The sequence below is a fragment of the Salmo trutta genome, chromosome 3 (assembly GCF_901001165.1).
Source record: "Salmo trutta chromosome 3, fSalTru1.1, whole genome shotgun sequence".
Lineage (NCBI taxonomy): Eukaryota > Metazoa > Chordata > Actinopteri > Salmoniformes > Salmonidae > Salmo > Salmo trutta.
The window spans coordinates 37,062,526-37,085,191 of NC_042959.1; the positions used below are offsets into that span (position 1 = coordinate 37,062,526).

Genomic DNA, 22,666 nt, shown 5'->3' on the forward strand with positions numbered 1-22,666 from the left:
TTCAACAAAATTGTATGAATAAGTATTGAAATGAATTACACTGTATGTTTTCTTAATATTGTATTATCAAATTATACTGAATAAAAATATGAACGCGACATGCAAAGATTTTACTGCTACAGTTCATATGAGGAAATCAGTCAATTTAAATAAATGTATTAGGCCCTAATCTATGGATTTCACATGACTGGGAATATAGATACGCTTCTATTGATTACAGATTCCCATAAAAAAAATGGGCCTCACAATGGGCCTCAGGAACTTGTCACGGTATTTTTGTGCATTCAAATTTCCAATCGATAAAATGCAATTGTGTTTGTTGTCCGTAGCTTATGCCTGCCCATACCATAACCACACCGCCACCATGGGGCACTCTGTTCACAACGTTGACATCTCGCAAACTGCTTGCCCACATGACGCCATACACATGGTCTGAGGTTGTGAGGCCGATTGGACATACTGCCAAATTCTCTAAAATGATGTTTGCGGCAGCTTATGGTAGAGAAATTAACAATTAATTCTCTGCCAACAGCTCTGGTGGACATTCCTGCAGTCAACATGCCAATTACACGCCCCTAAAAACTTGAGACATCTGTGACATTGTGTTGTGTGATAAAACTGCGCATTTTAGAGTGATCTTTTATTGTCCCCAGCACAAGGTGCACCTGTGTAATGACCATGCTGTTTAATCAGCTTCTTGATATGCCACACCTGTTAGGTGGATGGATTATCTTGGCCAAGGAGAAATGCTCACTAACAGGGATGTAATCAAACTTGTGCACAACATTTGAGAAAAATAAGCTTTTTGTGCGTATGGAAAAATTTCAGGGATATTTTATTTCAGCTCACGAAACATAAATGTTGCGTTTATATTTTTGTTCAGTGTATAAAATGACTAACTATAAGATTTCACCTTCCTTATAACTGTAAAATATATATTTGTATGTTTAGTGTTACAGAAAATGTGCATATTTTCTAAAGGTTGTTTTACTGACTTTTACAGTGTACTTTTACATTGATTGACAAAATGTGTATCCATACGACAGGGGTGGATTTTTATTTTGTCAAACTTTCCTTATTGTTAAAAATGATGATGTGAGACCAGAGTCGTCATTATTTTTTTATTTAACCTTTTTTTTTACTTTCCTATAGGAGGCACAGGGGCAAGTGCCCCCTCAGATCTGTCCTATTATCTTGTACCTTTTTAAAAAAAAGTTATTGTGTTTGTTGTTTCTATGTATTATTTCTAGCCACCTAGCAATTTTAGGAAGTTGGCTTTAGCTAGCCCAGATAGGTTCCCAACCTCATAACTCTGTCATAACCTCACTTGGCTCTGTCATATCCTCACATGGTCTCTCCTATCATTGCTACGCAGACGACACACAATTAATCTTCTCCTTTCCTCCTTCTGATAACCAGGTGGCGAATCGCATCTCTGCATGTCTGGCAGACATATCAGTGTGTATGACGGATCACCACCTCAAGCTGAACCTCGGCAAGACGGAGCTGCTCTTCCTCCCGGGGAAGGACTGCCCGTTCCATGATCTCGCCAGCACGGTTGACAACTCCATTGTGTCCTCCTCCCAGAGTGCTAAGAGCCTTGGCGTGACCCTGGACAACACCCTGTCGTTCTCCGCTAACATCAAGGCGGTGACCCGATCCTGTAGGTTCATGCTCTACAACATTCGCAGAGTACGGCCCAGCCTCACACAGGAAGCGGTGCAGGTCCTAATCCAGGCACTTGTCATCTCCCGTCTGGATTACTGCAACTCGCTGTTGGCGGGGCTCCCTGCCTGTGCCATCAAACCCCTACAACTCATCCAGAACACCGCAGCCCGTCTGGTGTTCAACCTTCCCAAGTTCTCTCACGTCACCCCGCTCCTCCGCACACTCCACTGGCTTCCAGTTGAAGCTCGCATCTGCTACAAGACCATGGTGCTTGCCTACGGAGCTGTGAGGGGAACGGCACCTCCGTACCTTCAGGCTCTGATCAATCCCTACACCCAAACAAGGGCACTGCGTTCATCCACCTCTGGCCTGCTCACCTCCCTACCTCTGCGGAAGCACAGTTCCCGCTCAGCCCAGTCAAAATTGTTCGCTGCTCTGGCACCCCAATGGTGGAACAAGCTCCCTCACGACGCCAGGACAGCGGAGTCAATCACCACCTTCTGGAGACACCTGAAACCCCACCTCTTTAAGGAATACCTGGGACAGGATTAAGTAATCCTTCTAATAATAATCCATAGTTATATTCAAGTTGCTCCGTTTTGTTCGTACGTTCAGGTCAGTATCCGAAGGGTGATGCGCGAGCGCATTTCGTGACCAAAAATGTAAAAATATTCCATTACCATACTTCGAAACATGTCAAACGCTGTTTAAAATCAATTTTTATGCAATTTTTCTCGTAAAATAGCGATAATATTCCAACCGGGCGAAGAGAGAAAGAAAAACATGGAGAATTCACATGAACGCGCATCTCCAGTGTCACTGTACTCAGCCTGACCACTCACAAAATCTCCTGCTGTTTTTCGCCCAGAGACTGGAGAGACGTCGTTCCACTTTCTGGCGCCTTCTGAGAGCCAATGGAAGCCTTAGAAAATGTCACGTTACAGCAGAGATGCTGTATTTTCGATAGAGATGCCACAGAAGGAGAACAAATTGTCAGACAGGGCACTTCCTATATGGAATCTTCTCAGGTTTTGGCCTGCCATATGAGTTCTGTTATATTCACAGACACCATTCAAACAGTTTTAGAAACTTTAGAGTGTTTTCTATCCAAATGTACTAATTATATGCATATTCTCGTTTCTGGGCAAGAGTAGTAACCAGTTTAAATCGGGTACGTTTTTATCCGGCCATGCAAATACTGCCCCCTCTAGCCCCAACAGGTTAACAAACTATAGTTTTGGCAAGTCGTTTAGGACATCTACTTTGTGCATGACACAAGTCATTTTTCCAACAATTGTTTACAGACAGATTATTTCACTTATAATTCACTGTATCACAATTCCAGTGGGTCAGAAGTTGACATACACTAAGTTGACTGTGTCTTTAAACAGCTTGGAAAATTCCAGAAAATTATGTCATAGCTTTAGAAGCTTCTGATAGGCTAATTGACATCATTTGAGTCAATTTGAAGTGTACCTGTGGGTGTATTTCAAGCACAACCTCCAAACTCTGCCTCTTTGCTTGACATCATGGGAAAATCAAAAGAAATCAGCCAAGACCTCAGAAAAACATTGTAGACCTCCACAAGTCTGGTTCATCCTTGGGAGCAATTTCCAAACACCTGGCGGTACCACATTCATCTGTACAAACAATAGTACGCAAGTATAAACACCATGGGACCACGCAGCCATCATACCGCTCAGGAATGAGACACGTTCTGTCTCCTAGAGATGAACATACTTTGGTGCGAAAAGTGCAAATCAATCCCAGAACAACAGCAAAGGACCTTGTGAAGATGCTGGAGGAAACAGGTACAAAAGTATCTATATCCACAGTAAAACGAGTCCTATATCGATATAACCTGAAAGGCCGCTCAGCAAGGAAGAAGCCACTGCTCCAAAACCGCCATAGAAAAGCCAGACTACGGTTTGAAACTGCACATAGGGACAAGGATCATACTTTTTGGAGAAATTTCCTCTGGTCTGATGACACAAAATAGAAAGGTTTGGCCATAATGACCATCGTTATGTTTGGAGGAAAATAACATTTGTGGGCAGAACTGAAAAAGCGTGTGCAAGCAAGGAGGCCTACAAACCTGACTCAATTACACCAGCTCTGTCAGGAGGAATGGGCCAAAATTCCCCCAACTTACTGTGGAAAGCTTATGGAAGGCTACCAAAACGTTTGACCCAAGTTAAACAATTTAAAGGCAATGCTACCAAATACTAATTGAGTGTATGTAAACTTCTGACCCACTGGGAATGTGATGAAAGAAATAAAAGCTGAAATAAATCATTCTCTCTACTATTATTCTGACATTTCACATTCTTAAAATAAAGTGGTGATCCTAACTGACCTAAGACAGGGAATTTTTTATCTGATTAGATGTCAGGAATTGTGGAAAAACAGAGTTTAAATGTAGTTAGCTAAGGTGTATGTAAACTTCCAACTTCAACTGTATCTTATAAAGCTTAAATTCGTGTTCATCTAACTGCACTGTCCAATTTACAGTAGCTATTACAGTGAAATAATTCCATGCTATTGTTTGAGGAGAGTGCACAATTTTTAACATGAAAAGTTATTAATAAACAAATTAGGCACATTTGGGCAGTCTTGATCAGTTTTTTTTACAGAAATTAAACGGTTCATTGGATCAGTCTAAAGCTTCGCACATACACTGCTGCTGTTTAGTGGCCAAAATCTAAATTGCACCTGGGCTGGAATAATACATTATGGCCTTTCTCTTGCATTTCAAAGATTATGGTACAAAAAAATACAAAAGAACGGTTGGTTTCTTCTTTGTATTATCTTTTACCAGATCTATTGTGTTATATTATCCTACATTCTTTTCACATTTCCACAAACCTCAAAGTGTTTCCTTTCAAATGGTACCAAGAATATGCATATCCTTGCATTATGCCACCCTAGAGGCTAATGCATCATCAGTTTGAAAAATATATTCAGCTTCTGTTACTGATGAGAAAGGATACCAATCAGTCTTGATGGGATACATTTTTACATCTATGCATTGCATACACGTCTTCTACGGTTTCAAACACAGGCCAAATTCCGCCATTGATCCTCTTGAACTCTTGACAACGTTTCCGCTCCATTTAAGTAAATGACAGATCAAGAGGCACATGCAGTGCTCTATTAAACCCTTATTAAAAAGTTAATCTTTGGAGGAAATATGTGACATTTTCCTCCCATCTTCTCACCTGAGGCACTTTCCACTTGGCAACACTCGGTGTTCTAAAGCAGACAAACCTTCACTTTTTTGAATGCCCAAAATATTAAATCTAGCATGATGCCAAGTGGAAAGTCTACCAACCACTAAAATCCAGTTTAGGATATGTAGTGATAGACTTTTAGATGATTTATTTCTGAACATTGCTCATATTACCTGAATATTGTGGAGTTTCTTGGCAGATAGAGATATTGAGGGAATAATCCCTACTGAAAACATAGATCGATCCCAAGAAAAATTTGAACGAAACCATTTTTAGATCAGACAGCTATTCCCCAACAAAATGGTCTGTCGACAACACATAAGACGCATGGTCATGATAATGTCCTGAGTGATTTGTTCGAAAAAACGATTTGACAAAAATAGGGATTTGTTGCATAACAGTATCTGCTCTTATTAACGCCCATTATGGACATAAAGGCATAATTGTTTGTTTTTAGGTTGACCCTTGAATGAAAGCTTACTCGTGTTTTATATCCTCTACTCATATTGGGCCAAATTTGTGAGTGAATTTAAGCCTACCCACCCAAAAGGAAATTAAAAAGTATGTGTTAATACTGAGGGAACAGCCAGAGCAGAGCTTGAACCAGCAACCCTGTAATTATGGTGCAAATGCCCTACCACCTGCCATGAAACTTCAGACCTCTTGGCAGAGGCAGTAAGTACACAGTCACATAAGGAGGTTGTTATCTGTATAGCATCTCTATATATATTTTTACCAGGTCATTTGGTCATTATCCGAAGTGGTGGGGGTTAGCCCTGAAAAGTTTCATGTATAAACCTCGCCACAAAACCAACAAAGAAATCCATGCGTTTTCTGCAGTGCCGGAGCCATTTTCCTAGTGCGTTATTCTTGAGCTATATATTTTTGTTTGCCAGTATATCTGCCCATTCATACAAACTGTGTTTAGGAGAGAGCCTCTGTAGCCTATACAGCATTGCGCGCAGATCAATGAGGTTTGACAGGAGCAAACAGAGGGACGACTGCCCGCCCCCTCCGTACTTTTCAAGCAGACAGTTAAGGGGAAAAACAGAGAAACCAAAAGAAAGCGAGACTGTACTGCAAGTGGACGGATGTGACAAAACCATTATCATACAATTTCATCCAATTGGTTTCATAATTGAAAACGCACCGGTTTGCAAATGGAATTTTAATCCTTGATAACTTCTCCACTAATCATGTAGCCTAACAACACTTGGCCGAATTGAGTAAATGTATTTTGGCATGGTGTTGCTCGTTTTCGTGTGCTATAGCTCCATGTGATTAGAAACCTGCTATGGAGGACCTCTTTAGTCAAAATGAATCTGACCACTGACGATGCGGCACATTTATGGGGAAATTATTCCTTATTGGAACAATACGACGCGACAGTGGGGACACCGTGGTTGTCAGAGTCGCCTGATGAAGTGGACCTTACCCGTGCCATCCCGCTTGGCTTCGTCCTGGGGGCTTTCATCGTGTTCGCCATTGTGGGCAACATCCTCGTCATTCTGGCGGTGATGACCAATAGGCACCTGCGGACCCCGACCAACTACTTCATTATAAACCTGGCCATCGCTGACCTGCTGCTGGGCACCACAGTGCTGCCGGTGTCTGCCACCCTGGAGATCCTTAACTACTGGGTGTTCGGCCGGATCTTCTGTGACATCTGGGCGGCAGTGGATGTTTTGTGCTGCACAGCGTCCATCATGAGCCTGTGCGTAATTTCTATCGACCGTTACATCGGGGTGAGCTATCCGCTGCAGTACCCGAGCATAGTGACCGAGAAGCGGGCGCTGCTGGCCATGCTTGGGGTGTGGGTGCTCTCGGTGGTCATCTCCATTGGACCCCTCCTCGGGTGGAAGCAGCCGCCGTCGCCGGACAACACTGTGTGCCTCATCACCGAGGAACCGTTTTACGCACTATTTTCCTCCCTCGGTTCCTTCTATATACCACTGGTGGTTATCTTGTCCATGTATTTTAGGGTTTATGTAGTCGCCAAACGGACCACCAAGAACTTGGAGGCCGGGGTGATGAGGGAGAGGATGAACACGAGTGAGCTCACGCTCAGGATCCACAAGGGATCTCAGGTGCAGGATGACAGCAGCAGCACTGGGAAGGGCCGTGCAAATCAGGCAAGGAGCTCCCTGACGGTGAAACTTCAGAAATTCTCCCGGGAGAAGAAAGCAGCTAAAACGTTGGGAGTCGTGGTTGGCATGTTTACGCTTTGTTGGCTGCCGTTCTTCCTTGCGTTACCCATTGGTAGGTATATATATATATATATATATATTTTTAGACATATTTTATTGACACCTTTCCAAACGAATATCCAAGACACAGCAGGCCAGCAGTTTTAATGAAATACGATAATAATCCTAATAATAAGCTAATATAGCCAAACATTTAAAACAACGCTCAATATGTGATAAGACACATTATAAAATATTAATATAAATTAATATACATGTTGCTGCCATATTCAATTTAACAAGCCATAATAGGTACAAACCATAATATACCCACACCCAAAACAGAATAGTGGTGCAGGGGATGCTGGAGGCAAAATGCAAAACTGGAGAAAGTCACAGTGCACTTTCAGTCAGATGCAAATGTATTTTATTTACCAAGGCTGACAAGTGTCTGAGAAGCTTTTTCATGAATATCTGGAAGTAAATCTAAGTGGTCCTTCAGTTCCATAAATTCCATTTCTAGACAGTTGGCACTGATGCAGACAGTGGCATACATATGATAATATTCATCCATTGAATTACTGCCCTGATTTATCAGCATGATGCTGTGTCCAAAATGGTACCTTAGGTGGGGTCCAGTGGGGCCCGGTAGGGGCTGGTGGAGGCTGGTAGGGGCTTGTTGGGGCTGGTGGAGTCTGGTAGGGGTCTAGGGGGGCCAGTAGGGGCCCAAGCCAGACTTCACTGACTGACAGCAGTAAAGAGCACTCTACCACCGTCATGGCTGTAGAGAAAACATCTCAGAGGAAATGAAACAAAATATGTTGTGGAGAGGGGACTCGTGCTGCTGGGCACGTTGTGGTGAGGGACAGAGCAGTGCAGACCGATGAGGGAGGCTAAGAAAACATGTATCTTTATTTACTGCTGTTGTTTTCAGAGTAGAGCTCGCTGTCTATCACATTCTCTTGGGCCTCTCTCTAAGAGGTCTGGTCCAGTATGGTATTGTACTGTATTAGTTACCTCTTATAACCCACAATAAACCAAAAATCACTTAAATTCCTTATACATGCATTGGCTTGGGACAGTTGTGAATGCATGCACTAAACCAGATCATCCAGATCTTCATTAGAAAGTATGTAGAGCACCTGAATTGTGAATGAGTTTGTACTTATCCATAGTGTTTTTCATCAAATTGGATGATATTTGGTGGAAACCAGTTCAAAGTAGAGTGACCCAAGTATGAATAAGGACTGTAGCTGGTACTGTACATTGATAAAGTTTGATCATAAAGTTACTGGTCCCCTCCCCCCGTGTCAAAGACTTGGATTTAGGAGGCAGGCATTGTCAAGGATTTACTTCCGGCTTTATGCAACACCACATAAAGCCAGAAATGTAATACGGCAATGATAGCATCTTACTGAACTAATTTAAATATGTACCACCTTAAAACCGTCGTCTCATGTGCCCCTACGCCTTGCTTTGGCTTTGTTTACAAACCTTAAGCTAGCTACTAGTAGCTAGCTCAAGCAGAAGGTACGACCAAAGATAGTGCTAACCTTTCATCTGTGGTATGACTGTTAGCTTCAGTAGTAAGCTACTTACCAGCATGCCGGCAAAAGCACACTGTGTCGTAACTAGTGTAAAATTTGTGTAGAATTAACCTTACATAGTGTAACATTAACCTTACACTATTTCCCAAAGAATGAAGACATCCAACAGCAGTGGTTGCTTTTCATTTGTTAGCTAGCTTACACTGGACGGGATGACTGAAAATTACGATCATGTCACGCGTGTGCAGAGCACATTTCGAGTGAAGTCGCTTTATCAATTTGGGGAGAACATTCGATGGGTCTTGCCAGGAAGCTAATCCTGAAGACGGATGCATCATTGACAGTGGATCTTGCAAGCACTGACCATAATGTAAGTATCAGAGTTTGATGAGTGTGACACAGTAGCCAACATTTTTTTTGGGGGGGGGGGGGGATCACATTAGATAATGCAACTGTGACTGTGACTGCTTTGACTTGTGAACTGTATATTTTCTGTAACACACCTGATAGTCACTATATGGTTTTTGTTCCTTCATCCTACATTGAGTCTTAGAACTGCCAGTACGCAGCTGACACAAAAGAATGTTGTCCACAAAAGGGGTTGTGTGTGTGTGTAGTATTTGTAATTTACCCCTGAAAATCATATATATATATATACACTGCTCAAAAAAATACAGGGAACACTTAAACAACACAATGTAACTCCAAGTCAATCACACCTCTGTGAAATCAAACTGTCCACTTAGGAAGCAACACTGATTGACAATAAATGTCACATGCTGTTGTGCAAATGGAATAGATAACAGGTGAAAATTATAGGCAATTAGCAAGACACCCCCAATAAAGGAGTGGTTCTGCAGGTGGTGACCACAGACCACTTCTCAGTTCCTATGCTTCCTGGCTGATGTTTTGGTCACTTTTGAATGCTGGCGGTGCTTTCACTCTAGTGGTAGCATGAGACAGAGTCTACAACCCACACAAGTGGCTCAGGTAGTGCAGCTCATCCAGGATGGCACATCAATGCGAGCTGTGGCAAGAAGGTTTGCTGTGTCTGTCAGCGTAGTGTCCAGAGCATGGAGGCGCTACCAGGAGACAGGCCAGTACATCAGGAGACGTGGAGGAGGCCGTAGGAGGGCAACAACCCAGCAGCAGGACCGCTACCTCCGCATTTGTGCAAGGAGGAGCAGGAGAAGCACTGCCAGAGCCCTGCAAAATGACCTCCAGCAGGCCACAAATGTGCATGTGTCTGCTCAAACTGTCAGAAACAGACTCCATGAGGGTGGTATGAGGGCCTGACGTCCACAGGTGGGGGTTGTGCTTACAGCCCAACACCGTGCAGGACGTTTGGCATTTGTCAGAGAACACCAAGATTGGCAAATTCGCCACTGGCGCCCTGTGCTCTTCACAGATGAAAGCAGGTTCACACTGAGCACATGTGACAGACGTGACAGTCTGGAGACGCTGTGGAGAACGTTCTGCTGCCTGCAACATCCTCCAGCATGACCGGTTTGGCGGTGGGTCAGTCATGGTGTGGGGTGGCATTTCTTTGGGGGGCCGCACAGCCCTCCATGTGCTCGCCAGAGGTAGCCTGACTGCCATTAGGTACCGAGATGAGATCCTCAGACCCCTTGTGAGACCATATGCTGGTGCGGTTGGCCCTGGGTTCCTCCTAATGCAAGACAATGCTAGAGCTCATGTGGCTGGAGTGTGTCAGCAGTTCCTGCAAGAGGAAGGCATTGATGCTATGGACTGGCCTCATTTTGACTTGTTTTAAGGACATTACATCAAAGTTGGATCAGCCTGTAGTGTGGTTTTCCACTTTAATTTTGAGTGTGACTCCAAATCCAGACCTCCATGCATTGATAAATTGAATTTCCATTGATTATTTTTGTGTGATTTTGTTGTCAGCACATTCAACTATGTAAAGAAAAAAGTATTTAATAAGATTATTTAATTCATTCAGATCTAGGATGTGTTATTTTAGTGTTCCCTTTATTTTTTTGAGCAGTGTATATATATATATATTATTATTTTTACAGTTGTGTAGCTGTGTCATTGGGACTAATCATGATGATGAGGGGGAATATTATTTCACTTTCCATCTCTTTTTGTCTTTCCAATTTCATCAAGCTGTAATGATAGACATTGTAGAAAAATCAACATCTCTCTGTCTGCACAGCTTCCCAGGCAACTGCAGCAGGAATGATGTGATACAAAATCATCTTTACCAAGGCAAAGAATGGGGGATATGCAGTGAAGCCTGTGAAGACAGACCTAACATACTTTAAGTCATAGTTATTCATTTCAAATCTGCTTTAATTGAGCATTTCAGGCACAAAAAAAGTAAATTAGAACCATTGAAAAGTTTCACAAAAAAGTGCAGAACCAAATATTGCATATTTAAAATTGAATACATCAAAAACACCAGGAAACACATTGTAGAATGAGTAGATAACTACATCAACGAATTGAAGCATCATCTCAGAACAGTAAATAGAAGGAAATTAAATTCACTACCCATTTAACAAATATTTCCCTTTTCAAAAACATTACAGGCTATGTTGACAGGCTCCTGGATCTCCTCTTCAACGAGATCACCCTTGATAAAATCACAACACGTTTTATTTGTCCCATGCTTCATAAACATCAGGTGTAGACTAACAGTAAAATGCTCCAGCGAAGTATGTGGGGAAGCTGTGCAAGCTGTCCATCCCAGGACCACTGTCTGCCCATTCTGAGAGGCCTGACTAGAAGGAGGAAATGGATTTGTCTCCCACTTCATTCTTGGGGGTGACTGAAGCCAAGTGGGTGACTGACACCTGATTAATTGAAGCAGGGTTTATGGGTCCCCCTCCTCATCAGTCTCTGTAGTTGTTACATTTCCTAAATTCACTTTTACCTCATACTTTATGATATCACATTGTTTTTTATACCTTTATTTAACTAGGCAAGTCAGTTAAGAACAAATTCTTATTTACAAGTACAGCCTACCCCGGCCAAACCCTCCCCTAACCCAGACGACACCGGGCCAATTGTGCACCACCCTATGGGACTCTCGATCACGGCCAGTTGTGATACAGCCCGGGATCGAACCAGGGTCTGTAGTGACACCTCTAACACTGCGATGCAGTGCCTTAGACCACTGAGCTACTCGGGAGTTACTTTGTCTAGTTTCTTTATTCAAGCATTCGGACGGGAGATGAGTGTTACAAATTGTACAAATCAATGGGTCCTGGGACACTGTAGGGTGGCCGGGTGCCTATATTAGGCTTATGGCTGAAGTTTTGTTTTTTAATGTCAAATTATTTCTCACCTTTATTTCTCATGATTGTTCATGTTGCTCAATATTTTGGCTATGCTGGCCTATTGTCAAATATTTAATAAATGTCTGATCAATATACACAATTACGAACATATTGTCATTTCTAATACTAATTGTCCGGTACACTTATTGTATGCTATTTTCATGTACATTCCCTTATTTCTAAGCTTCTAAGGTGATTCAGGCTTTACAACATCTTGTGAAGAAGTGTATCAGTTAACTGTATTCTGTAATTAGTTACAAAATAATCAAAATGTTTGTCTGATATCCAACAGTCCATGAACAGCTCTGTTGACCATGAGAGCATTTTGCAGATAAAATGGGTTGAGGCACGCTATTTAGGCTCAGAATGACATGTGGCCCATTGTTTACCTTCTTACCTGGCAATGACCACAAGGGCATTTCAAAGAGCTCAGTTAAGGTGAGCTCATAAATATAAGCTCCCCGCCATCTCAGCCTGTTATTTCAGGCTTCCTGATAGTTAGAGATGAGAGAAAAGGTCAAATGTATTCAATTTGGACCATTTTAATAGCGTAAAAATATTATGGGTGATGTTTTGGTCATTCAAAGGCTATTTTTACTTGGGAAATAGGATGACTGTGTGGGGCCTTTAAGTTGTTTACAGCAGCCATGTGGGAACGTGCTTGGTGACAGGCCAAGTTCTTAGGCCACCCCTCGCCACTTCACACACACAGGAACATACTGTACGCAGGCAGGCGCAACCTCACACACACATTCTCTTTCTCTATAAGTCCAGGATATTATTATGAATTTGCAAAGCATGTATTCCTATCTGGGATGAGGTCGCTGGTCACTGAGCAAGGTCGAACAGCAGGAGATTCCTCCAATCGCTCCATGGAACGTTAAATTAGAGAGCAGAAGCATGGAACTCTGGGAACGTTCTGGGGTTGTATTCCGTTGATCGTCAGGGCTCTTTGGAGATGGAGGAGGGGGATGTGAGAATTTGGATGACTCTGGACTCTGTTTATTTAAGACCAATTAACAGAAAACCAAGCGTTCATACTTGCGAACTCTTGAAAAACGTTTTGTGTCTCAAAATCTGCATCAGCCAATTAAAATAATCTACGTAGTTGCAAGTGATATAATGCTACAAGTAAGCTTTTCCCATGAGATAACCTGACACACTTAGCCCTATTGCTAACAAGACCAGCTGGCCATTATTATTTCCTATAACAAATTCCACATCAGTCAATCTTAGACTATATATCCACGAACCAATGTCATTAAAAAAAATGTTAACTTGGCCACCAGAGGGATATGTTAAACCTCCAAATTCAAAGTAGAATTTTTTTGTTGTTGTAACAAGTCAAGTGTCCCAATGTTGCATGATGCATCCTTGACTACGCTACTATTAACATTACACAAGATTCAAAAGGCTCGTTGTCGCACATATGACAAAAAAGTGTAATACACTGTTTATTAAGGGACAATACAATACAGTGCATCATGCTACTTAACAGTACAACCTTATCCCGCCTTACTGCTTACTTTAAGCTGAGCTGCAAGAGGTGTGAATCCAAGCATAAATGTGACCCGTTTCAGGAAGCTAGGTGTATGTCGCACGTCACTACTTCACGGGAGTGGCATTTGAACGCTTTTTAAAAAATTTGATCAAAATGTGTTTTTGGGCAGAAATGCCTTCTGGAACATATGAACTTTCATGTGCCTTAATAACAAATGTGTATGCCATCTGTAAATACTAATACAATTGTTAAATTACAAGTCTAGTTGGTTTAGCCACGGAAAAAGAAAGGAACCTTCCCACCATGATTGGCTGAGATAATGGCTGGGCTGGACATGCTGAGAGATGAGTTCGGATTGGTCTGTCATGTAGCATGCATCTGTCTATAACATGAGCTGCTCAGTATGTGTAGATAATCCTTACAACCATGGCTTATTTAAAAGATAACTTTAGCCCTGGAGGACTGCAAAAGTTTTGCTACTACTCTCAACAACATTGCTGCCCTGAATTTAGCAGGTGCTATCGACAAAGACCAGTGGGAAAAAGTTTTGATGGACTACTTTCTGCACACGGTCAGTGTGAAAACAAACAAGCTGTACAAACAAATCAGAAACGACACAGGACGTCTTAGTTAAACGGTTTCCAGTCTGCCGTGAAGCGTTCATCCATCTATATGGGTAAGAGTCTAGCTATATTTTCAGATATTATAAGTTTATAATTTTGTCAGAAATGAATGTATGGTGGCTAGCTATAACAATGTGTTTGTGATGCTAGCTAGTGCTGTATGGGTTGGGATTATGGTTAATTGTTTAGCTAGCTAGCTACATGTCTAACAAAAGACTCCACTTCACCAGATGATTACATGACCCAAGTTAGCCAGGTGTGTCTGGGAGTGATTACGGCCATCTATTGTATTTCATGAACATGTTTACATGTCTAGACAACAGTGACCCATCCGCTTAGCTAGATGTGTCTGGGGGGTGGTTATAGCATTTCTTTCACATGACCCATCAATTTAGACGTGTGTCTGGGTAAGTGTCATCTAATAATTATTTAAAAAATTGTCTGGATACTTTCTATTTTTGATATTGCTACTATGCAAATATGCAAGTAACCATTTCACTGTACCGTTTACACGTTCGGTATCCTGTGCATGTGAGAAATACATTTTGATTTTATTTGATATAGTGTGTGTTTACCAGAGAAGGAAATGTGAAGAACAACATGACCTACACCAAATTCAGATTAGGGTATAGGCGAAGGACTAGATCGTGTATTTTTACCTGGAGTTTTTCTTTTGTAGGCTACTACTTTCACCACTTTTAGTCTTGAACTCTTGTTCACTACACTACCTTATTCACTCTGTTTAGCACATGGCCTCACGTGAATCCTTAAAGAGATGGGTGGGACTAAGGCTTAAGAGGGTGTGAATGATGCTGAATAGGTGTAGACAAAGAAGAGCTCTCCACTAGGTGTACCAAAACATTCAAAGGCAATTTTCTCAAAAGTGGAGTTACAAGTTTATCAACTTTCAAAGCAGAATTACTTTCCCATTGTTCCTCAACTGCAGTGTATGATATGCCATTTTGTAGCTTTAAGTCTCTACTTTTATCCAATGTAAAAAAACAAATGTTGCAACAAAAGACCGAATAGTGGTGGTCACACATACAGTACGAACAGTGGACCACATGCATCCATATTGTTTACATACTCCATTTTTTTTAAAATATCCAGTATATTATGACAATCCCATAGGCTTTTCCTCACCCATGCTTCCTCTATTCTTCCTATCCCATAGTCTGAAAATTGAGGGTTAAGGATGGGTTGTCATTTAAAAATAAAATAAGCTCCTGATCCTAATAAGCTCCTGCTTCTTTTCTGAGCCCTGCTTAAATGTCTTGCTCATTGGCTCAATGTCTAAGCCCCAGTAATAGGAGCCTGATAGGAGCAGACAGACAGACACGCACGCACGCACACACCACACTCACACACACATCCTCTCCCTCCCAGCCCTGCTCCCACAGCCTTCTTCAGCCTCCGTCAACCCACTGTGGGGGATTTCCTGTGAGCCGCTCATTTCGCCCAACTGTCCCCCCCAACGCATACAATATCTGTCCAATGGTATGTCTGAGTACATTCAGTTGGATAACAAATAACAAAGCAAGCACTCTATCATGTAGGAACTATTTTCCTTTATTTGCAATCAGTGAAAGCCTTACCATGGTGATTTAAATGAGTTGATACACTCTATGTTAGCATTACAGAACACGTCAATACACTCCAGCAGCTGTTATACGCTGACTGCACTGACTGCTTTCTAATTTTACAGAATAAAATATTGACTTTTCACTACGTTCAGACCACATAATAGGGCAACAATATGTGATTATACTGATATACTAATCACAATATTTCACATTGTTCGTCTGCTTAATTGAAATCTAGCATTCATTTTGCATAAGACAAAGTCCACTTGATCAATAGTTACGTAGATACTTCGGGATTTTGGCAATGAGGCCCTTTATCTACTTCCTCAGCATTTTTATGACACTGTGTGCAGTTTGAAGGAAGTTGCTAACTAGTGCTAGCGCAATTGCTAACTAGCGTTAGTGCTATTACTTCCAGTCCTTGCACTAAAGCTAGTTAGCATTGGCTCGTGAAATTACATTAACTTCCTTCATACTGGACAAAAAATGGTATCCATTACTTCATCTGACTCTGGGGAAGTAGTTCAATGGCCTCATTTTCAAAATCCCAAAGTATCTCTTTAACCAAATGGGAATTTACAACATACGACTGGGTCAAATCTACTTGAACTGCTCTCCAACTGGTAATTACTAGTGGGAATCTCATCCAAAGATTGTGGGTAAATGAAGATGGTTCACTCAGGCTGTTTACCATTGAACAAAATGGTCAGGTCCAGTCTACTTAACGGGGTGGGTCTCCCATATACACCAATGCAATAGCAGCTGGGTCTGGTCTACTTAGTTAATTGACTTTCATTGAACCAGAAAAAAAACAGCGAGTGGAGTGTCTGGCTTCCTCTTCTGTCTCTGACTCATCTATCATCCTGAGCTCCCACTTCTCCCACATGATGACCTCTGATGTCACCGACTAAGGAAATGACCTTGATAACAGCATTTTTGACAGTTAAATGCAACAACAAAACATCATTTAAAAAAAGCATCCATGAATATGTTTTCTGAACACTATCATTTGTTTACAAACATGTACTTTTAATTTATGGTTTACGCAGCTTGTTGGCCATTAGCCAATCAGCGTTTCTCAACGGGTTCAAATCGCATGAATGCGTCCAATTGGTATTTACGACTTCACAACTGCTAAATAGACACCTCCCACTTGGTTATGACTGCAGTATTATTGCCATAGTTTTCTATGGTGCCAATGACATCTATAGTGGCATCAACTGGTCTGGTGCAGCCATCTATGGTTGCAGTAACTTTATATGCACACAGATTCTAAGGACATATAGATACATAAAAAATGTCATGGCCCCATGTCCATCGGTTCAGTTCTAGTAGCCAGTTGTTGTTGCCCATATTGGAATCATCTAACCCGCTGGTTCCTGAAGCCTACATGATCTCCCGAGTCTACAAGCAGTCTAGCTAACGCGTTAACTAGCTAGGGTCGTAAATGTGCATTTCTCTAGCAAGCTGGGCTGTTTTACAAGTAAACGGCTGAAATGACTCAAACACTTGTAGCTAGATAGCAAGCCCTTTGCGGAAATGTTATTGGTGCACGGGTATGTTCGATTTTTAAATGTATTTTAACTGTCATTACGATGGCTTTCAGCTCCAAAGCGTGAGAAACTGTCCACCATTATTTGTGTTTTGGTAAGGGCTCGGAGTGATGACACTCACCGAAGAATCCTCAACAAATCACCCGACAGATATTAATGACTTCCGGGTACTTTTTGATTTTTTAAGTGAATTGTTAATAGTTTCCTTATTTTTTAAGGTATCAATGCCAAACTTAAAGGGGAACTTCACCCTGGGGAACCCTGGGTTTGTTTTGATCATGTCTGAGGGAATTCTAGGTCAGTGAGATGTGTTTCACACATAATTGGCCATGAAGAGGGCTTCACGTGCCAAACGGTACACCCTATGATGACTTCCGGTGTATTGAGAGGGGGTTGCGAGATCTGAAAATAAATGTAGTCCTGCTTTGTGGCATTTTGCTAAGCCTTTATGTTATACCGATTGCACTATGCAGTTTGTGTAGATATAGTTTTCCTTGTTTGATCGAGCCATTGGACGTCTTTCAGCGATGTTCCTATCGGCGGAGTCATTGCTAAGTCAAATCAAATCAAATCAAATGTATTTATATAGCCCTTCTTACATCAGCTGATATCTCAAAGTGCTGTACAGAAACCCAGCCTCAAACCCCAAACAGCAAGCAATGCAGGTGTAGAAGCACGGTGGCTAGGAAAAACTCCCTAGAAAGGCCAAAACCTAGGAAGAAACCTAGAGAGGAACCAGGCTATGAGGGGTGGCCAGTCCTCTTCTGGCTGTGCCGGGTGGAGATTATAACAGCACATGGCCTAGATGTTCAAATGTTCATAAATGACCAGCATTGTCAAATAATAATAATCATAGTAGTTGTCGAGGGTGCAACAAGTCGAGGGTGGGACAAGGCCGAGTATAGCCCACAAAGATCTCCGCCACGGCACAGCCCAAGGGGGGACGCCAACCCAGACAGGAAGACCACGTCAGTGACTCAACCCACTCAAGTGACGCACCCCTCCCAGGGACGGCATGGAAGAACACCAGTAAGCCAGTGACTCAGCCCCCGTAATAGGGGTAGATGCAGAGAATCCCAGTGGAAAGAGGGGAAACCGGCCAGGCAGAGACAGCAAGGGCGGTTCGTTGCTCCAGCCTTTCCGTTCACCTTCACACCCCTGGGCCAGACTACACTTAATCATAGGACCTACTGAAGAGATGTGTCTTCAGTAAAGACTTAAAGGTTGAGACTGAGTCTGCGTCTCTCACATGGGTAGGCAGACTATTCCATAAAAAGGGAGCTCTATAGGAGAAAGCCCTGCCTCCAGCTGTTTGCTTAGAAATTCTAGGAACAATTAGGAGGCCCGCGTCTTGTGACCGTAGCGTACGTGTAGGTATGTACGGCAGGACCAAATCGGAAAGATAGGTAGGAGCAAGCCCATGTAATGCTTTGTAGGTTAGCAGTAAAACCTTGAAATCAGCCCTTGCCTTAACAGGAAGCCAGTGTAGGGAGGCTAGCACTGGGAGGCTATACAAGGTGACACATTCTTTCCAATCTCTGAAATACTACAACTCGTGTGGGGTGGTGCTTCCTGCTCTGACCTAGTCTCTGCTCAATGCAGGCTTTTTTGAAAGAGAGGCGGACACAAAACAAAATCCTCTGGGCAAAACTGAAAGAACTGACCAGACCTCAATGGCTTCAAGTGAATCCTCTCATCAACACGAATTTGACTTTGAAGCATTTTTAAAATGTTTTATTAGCTAGCAACGTGGGGACATTCAACCATGTATGTTTCAATCGGAATATAGCAAAGAGTATTCAAAACAATGCTTTGAATTTAGCTAGAATTCAGCTACAGCTGATGCCAGCACCAAGAGGGCAGATGACAGGTACGGTAGTTAGCTAACTTTAGTTTATTTATTGAAACCCATATTGTGTATTGCTGGCTAACATCCTACTGTGTTACAGTGGGTGTACGTTTTTCTCTTTGCTAACTTACGTAGCTAGGTAGCTAGCTAGCTAAGTTAGTTAAACAGCTACTGGTAGACATCTATATGACAAAAAAATATAAGACGTTTTACAATCGAAGATCTATTGTACCTCGATTGTAAAACCTCTAAACTTGTTAGCAAATTAGTAAAATCAGCAACTGTAAGTCATTTTACTCTCTAGCTAGCTATGTAACTAAATTTCTACAAAAGTTGACATTTAAATGCATCCACTGTCATAATCATAACCAATCTGACAACATTACAGGCATGACACAAGGTAGAATTTCAAAAAGATGAAAATAACTATTATTGGCAATCCAGCAAGCTAGCTAGCTAGCTAAGTTTGCCTACCTGTCTGCCTACCTAGGTAAATTTGTACGGTCTGGTCACTGTGAAAACATTGAGGTTTGTGCCTTATTTACTTATTTATATTAGGCTAAATATTGTTATAAATGTAATCTTTGTGCATGTGCACATGTATATATATTCAATTAGCCTACACTAATGTTGATGTTATGCTGGCACAGTTCAACTGTAGTTCAAACTGTACAATAGAGTATAATTTAGTATATGATTTGTCTTAGAGACAATACCATGTGGAGCCTGAGGTTCTTCCTGCAGTGGACTCTAGTTGGAAAGAAACATAAACATAATTCCTTTGCCTGCGTGCGACATTGAAGCAGAGCTGTATCCTGTGAACTGTATCCCTATCGATGAATTGGACATTATGCTGGAACAAGCAGCAGGCCTAGATGACTCAAGAGGAGCTGCATGGCAGTTTGATCATGACAACACCCATCCCATAATGTGCTGATCAACAGATGTCTATACTTTACATCTCAGACACACACAATATATTCTATGAACTTTAATACACGGATCACACTATTTTCTTACTGTATGTTTCTTTGTGAATGGCAATTTCATCATGACCACTTCTTTCATCATCTGCTGATCACTAGTTCTCTGCACTTTACTACTCCTGAGACAAACTGAACTGTACTATATTGTTCATACTGTTTTTGTTTTGTATGTTACTTTTACCATATAACATTCTTGTTGAATATGTAGTTCTGGTTTTGAATCAACATTAAATAGTTTACACTCCCCTGTATGTTAGAATGACAAATAAACATTATTTGAATATATCTGAATTTCTAACATCTGTTTGATGCTACAGAGCCCTGTACAGCATACATACATATCTTCTGTGGGTACATAAAGGGAGACAAATGTAGAAGTTTGATAGAAAATATCCCTATTTATTTTATGGTTGTTCTGCATGGTCTTATGTTCAGCCACACTGTCCTTTATCTGGCTTTGGTAGACTGGCAATGGTGTTTGGTATGGTGGGCAGGGGAAGCTGAGACTCTTTGTGCTTGTGGCGAATGGTCTTGTCCTGTCTGCGGTGTATGGCCAGCTGGATAAGACTGACGGAAGTGGTGAGTGCAGGGCTCGTAGACCTTCTTAACCACCAACTTCCTTAACCTCTTGCAGAAGATTTGCTGGTGGAAAGACATGGTTCTGGTGTTAAAATTTTACACTCAGTTGGGGAAGGGGCATAGTGAAACACGCTTTTGTTGGTGAAGGTGTCAACAAAGTCAATTGGGGGAATGCAGAAGGTGTGGAAAGTCTTAGGAGGACAATTCTTACACAGTATGTATTGGTGTGTATGGGAAATTGAGGAGAAATGGCACCTCAATCACTATCATATACAACAATACATTTCCTGTCTTTAAGCACAAACCTGCACAACCAAAACTCCCTTCATCATCTCAAAGACCTGTCTGTAAACCTCACCCAGCCCATTTACTTTGAAAGATCATTATTGTCAATAGTAACCCTTGGCAGGGGATTTTTGTAGACATGTCTTTGTATTACACTACTGTTCAAAAGTTTGGGGTCACTTAGAAATGTCCTTGTTTTTGAAATAAAAGCACATTTTGTCCATTAAAATAACATCAAATTGATCAGAAATACAGTGTAGACATTGTTAATGTTGTAAATGACCAATAAATAGTACCCGTAAACACCAGTCTCAATGTCAACTGTGAAGAGGCGACTCCGGGATGCTGGGCTTCTAGGCAGAGTTCCTCTGTCCAGTGTCTGTGTTCTTTTGCCCATCTTAATCTTTTATTTTTATTGACCAGTCTGAGATATGGCTTCTTCTTTGCAACTCTGCCTAGAAGGCCAGCATCCCAGAGTCGCCTCTTCACTGTTGACATTGAGACTGGTGTTTTGCAGGTACTATTTAAAGAAGCTGCCAGTTGAGGACTTGTGAGGCGTCTGTTCTTATACTAGACACTCTAATGTACTTGTCCTCTTGCTCAGTTGTACACCGGGGCCTCCCAGTCCTCTTTCTATTCTGGTTAGAGCCACTTTGAGCTGTTCTGTGAAAGGAGTTGTACACAGCGTTGTACGAGATCTTCAGTACCTTGGCAATTTTTTGTATGGAATAGCCTTCATTTTTCAGAACAAGAATAGACTGACGAGTTTCAGAAGAAAGTGCTTTGCTTCTGGCCATCTTGAGCCTGTAATCGAACCCACAAATGCTGATGCTCCAGATACTCAACTAGTGTAAAGAAGGCCAGTTGTATTGCTTCTTTAAACAGCACAACCGTTTTCAGTTGTGCTAACATCATTGCAAACAGGTTTTCTAATGATCAATTAGCCTTTTCAAATAATAACCTTGGATTAGCTAACACAACGTGCCATTGGAACACAGGAGTGATGGTTGCTGACAATGGGCCTCTACGCCTATGTAGATATTCCATTAAATAAATCAGCCGTTTCCAACTACAATAGTCATTTACAACATGAACAATGTCTACACTGTATTTCTGATCAATTTGATGTTATTTTAATGAACAAAAATTAGCTTTTCTTTCAAAAACAAGGACATTTCTAAATTACTCCAAACTTCTGAACGGTAGTGTATGTTTTGAGACTGCAGAGAGAAGAATTAGGTGGTTGTGTCAAACTGTTGTAGTCTTGATGTTATACCTTTCAGTGTCCCTTGCTGGTTTCTGCCCCACAACTACAAGGTGTGTCCGCTCCCTCATGCTTGTGTATTTTTACAAAGAGAAAATGTAAAAAGAGAAAAATGGGTAGACTAAATTGATTACATGGTCTGGAAAGCACATTGTGGTCCACAGGCTACCTCTAACCACTTGTAACCTCATAACACAGACACAAACCCGTACAAACACTAGCCAATTCATGTTAATACTATGCTTACTGTACATTGAGCCATCTTAGCCCTCAGCTTGCAAATATTTTTGCCAACTTACCTTCACCTTGTGTAGAGCTAGGGGTTGGAAGCACATGCTGGTGGAATCAGATTCTGTACCACCTACAACAAAATACACAATTTAACCAATTGATCTCTATTTGACTGGCTATCTTAGCACTTTCAATATTGTCACCTTGCTTTTAGCTAGCTAGCGTCACTAAATTGTCAGTAGGATTGCTAGCCAGCTGATTACTAACCAATCATAG

At 41.7% G+C, this 22,666-nt stretch overlaps 1 protein-coding gene across 1 annotated transcript in view; it reads left to right on the top strand.

The window, feature by feature from the left end:
* Positions 1-5,976: 5,976 nt before the first annotated feature.
* LOC115174707 (alpha-1A adrenergic receptor) overlaps positions 5,977-22,666 on the top strand; it is a 41,722-nt gene continuing 25,032 nt past the window's right edge. Inside the window, exon 1 of the mRNA XM_029733503.1 lies at positions 5,977-7,157. Coding sequence (XP_029589363.1) covers positions 6,215-7,157 — 943 coding nt within the window. The 5' untranslated portion in view covers positions 5,977-6,214. The remainder of the gene's footprint in view (positions 7,158-22,666) is intronic.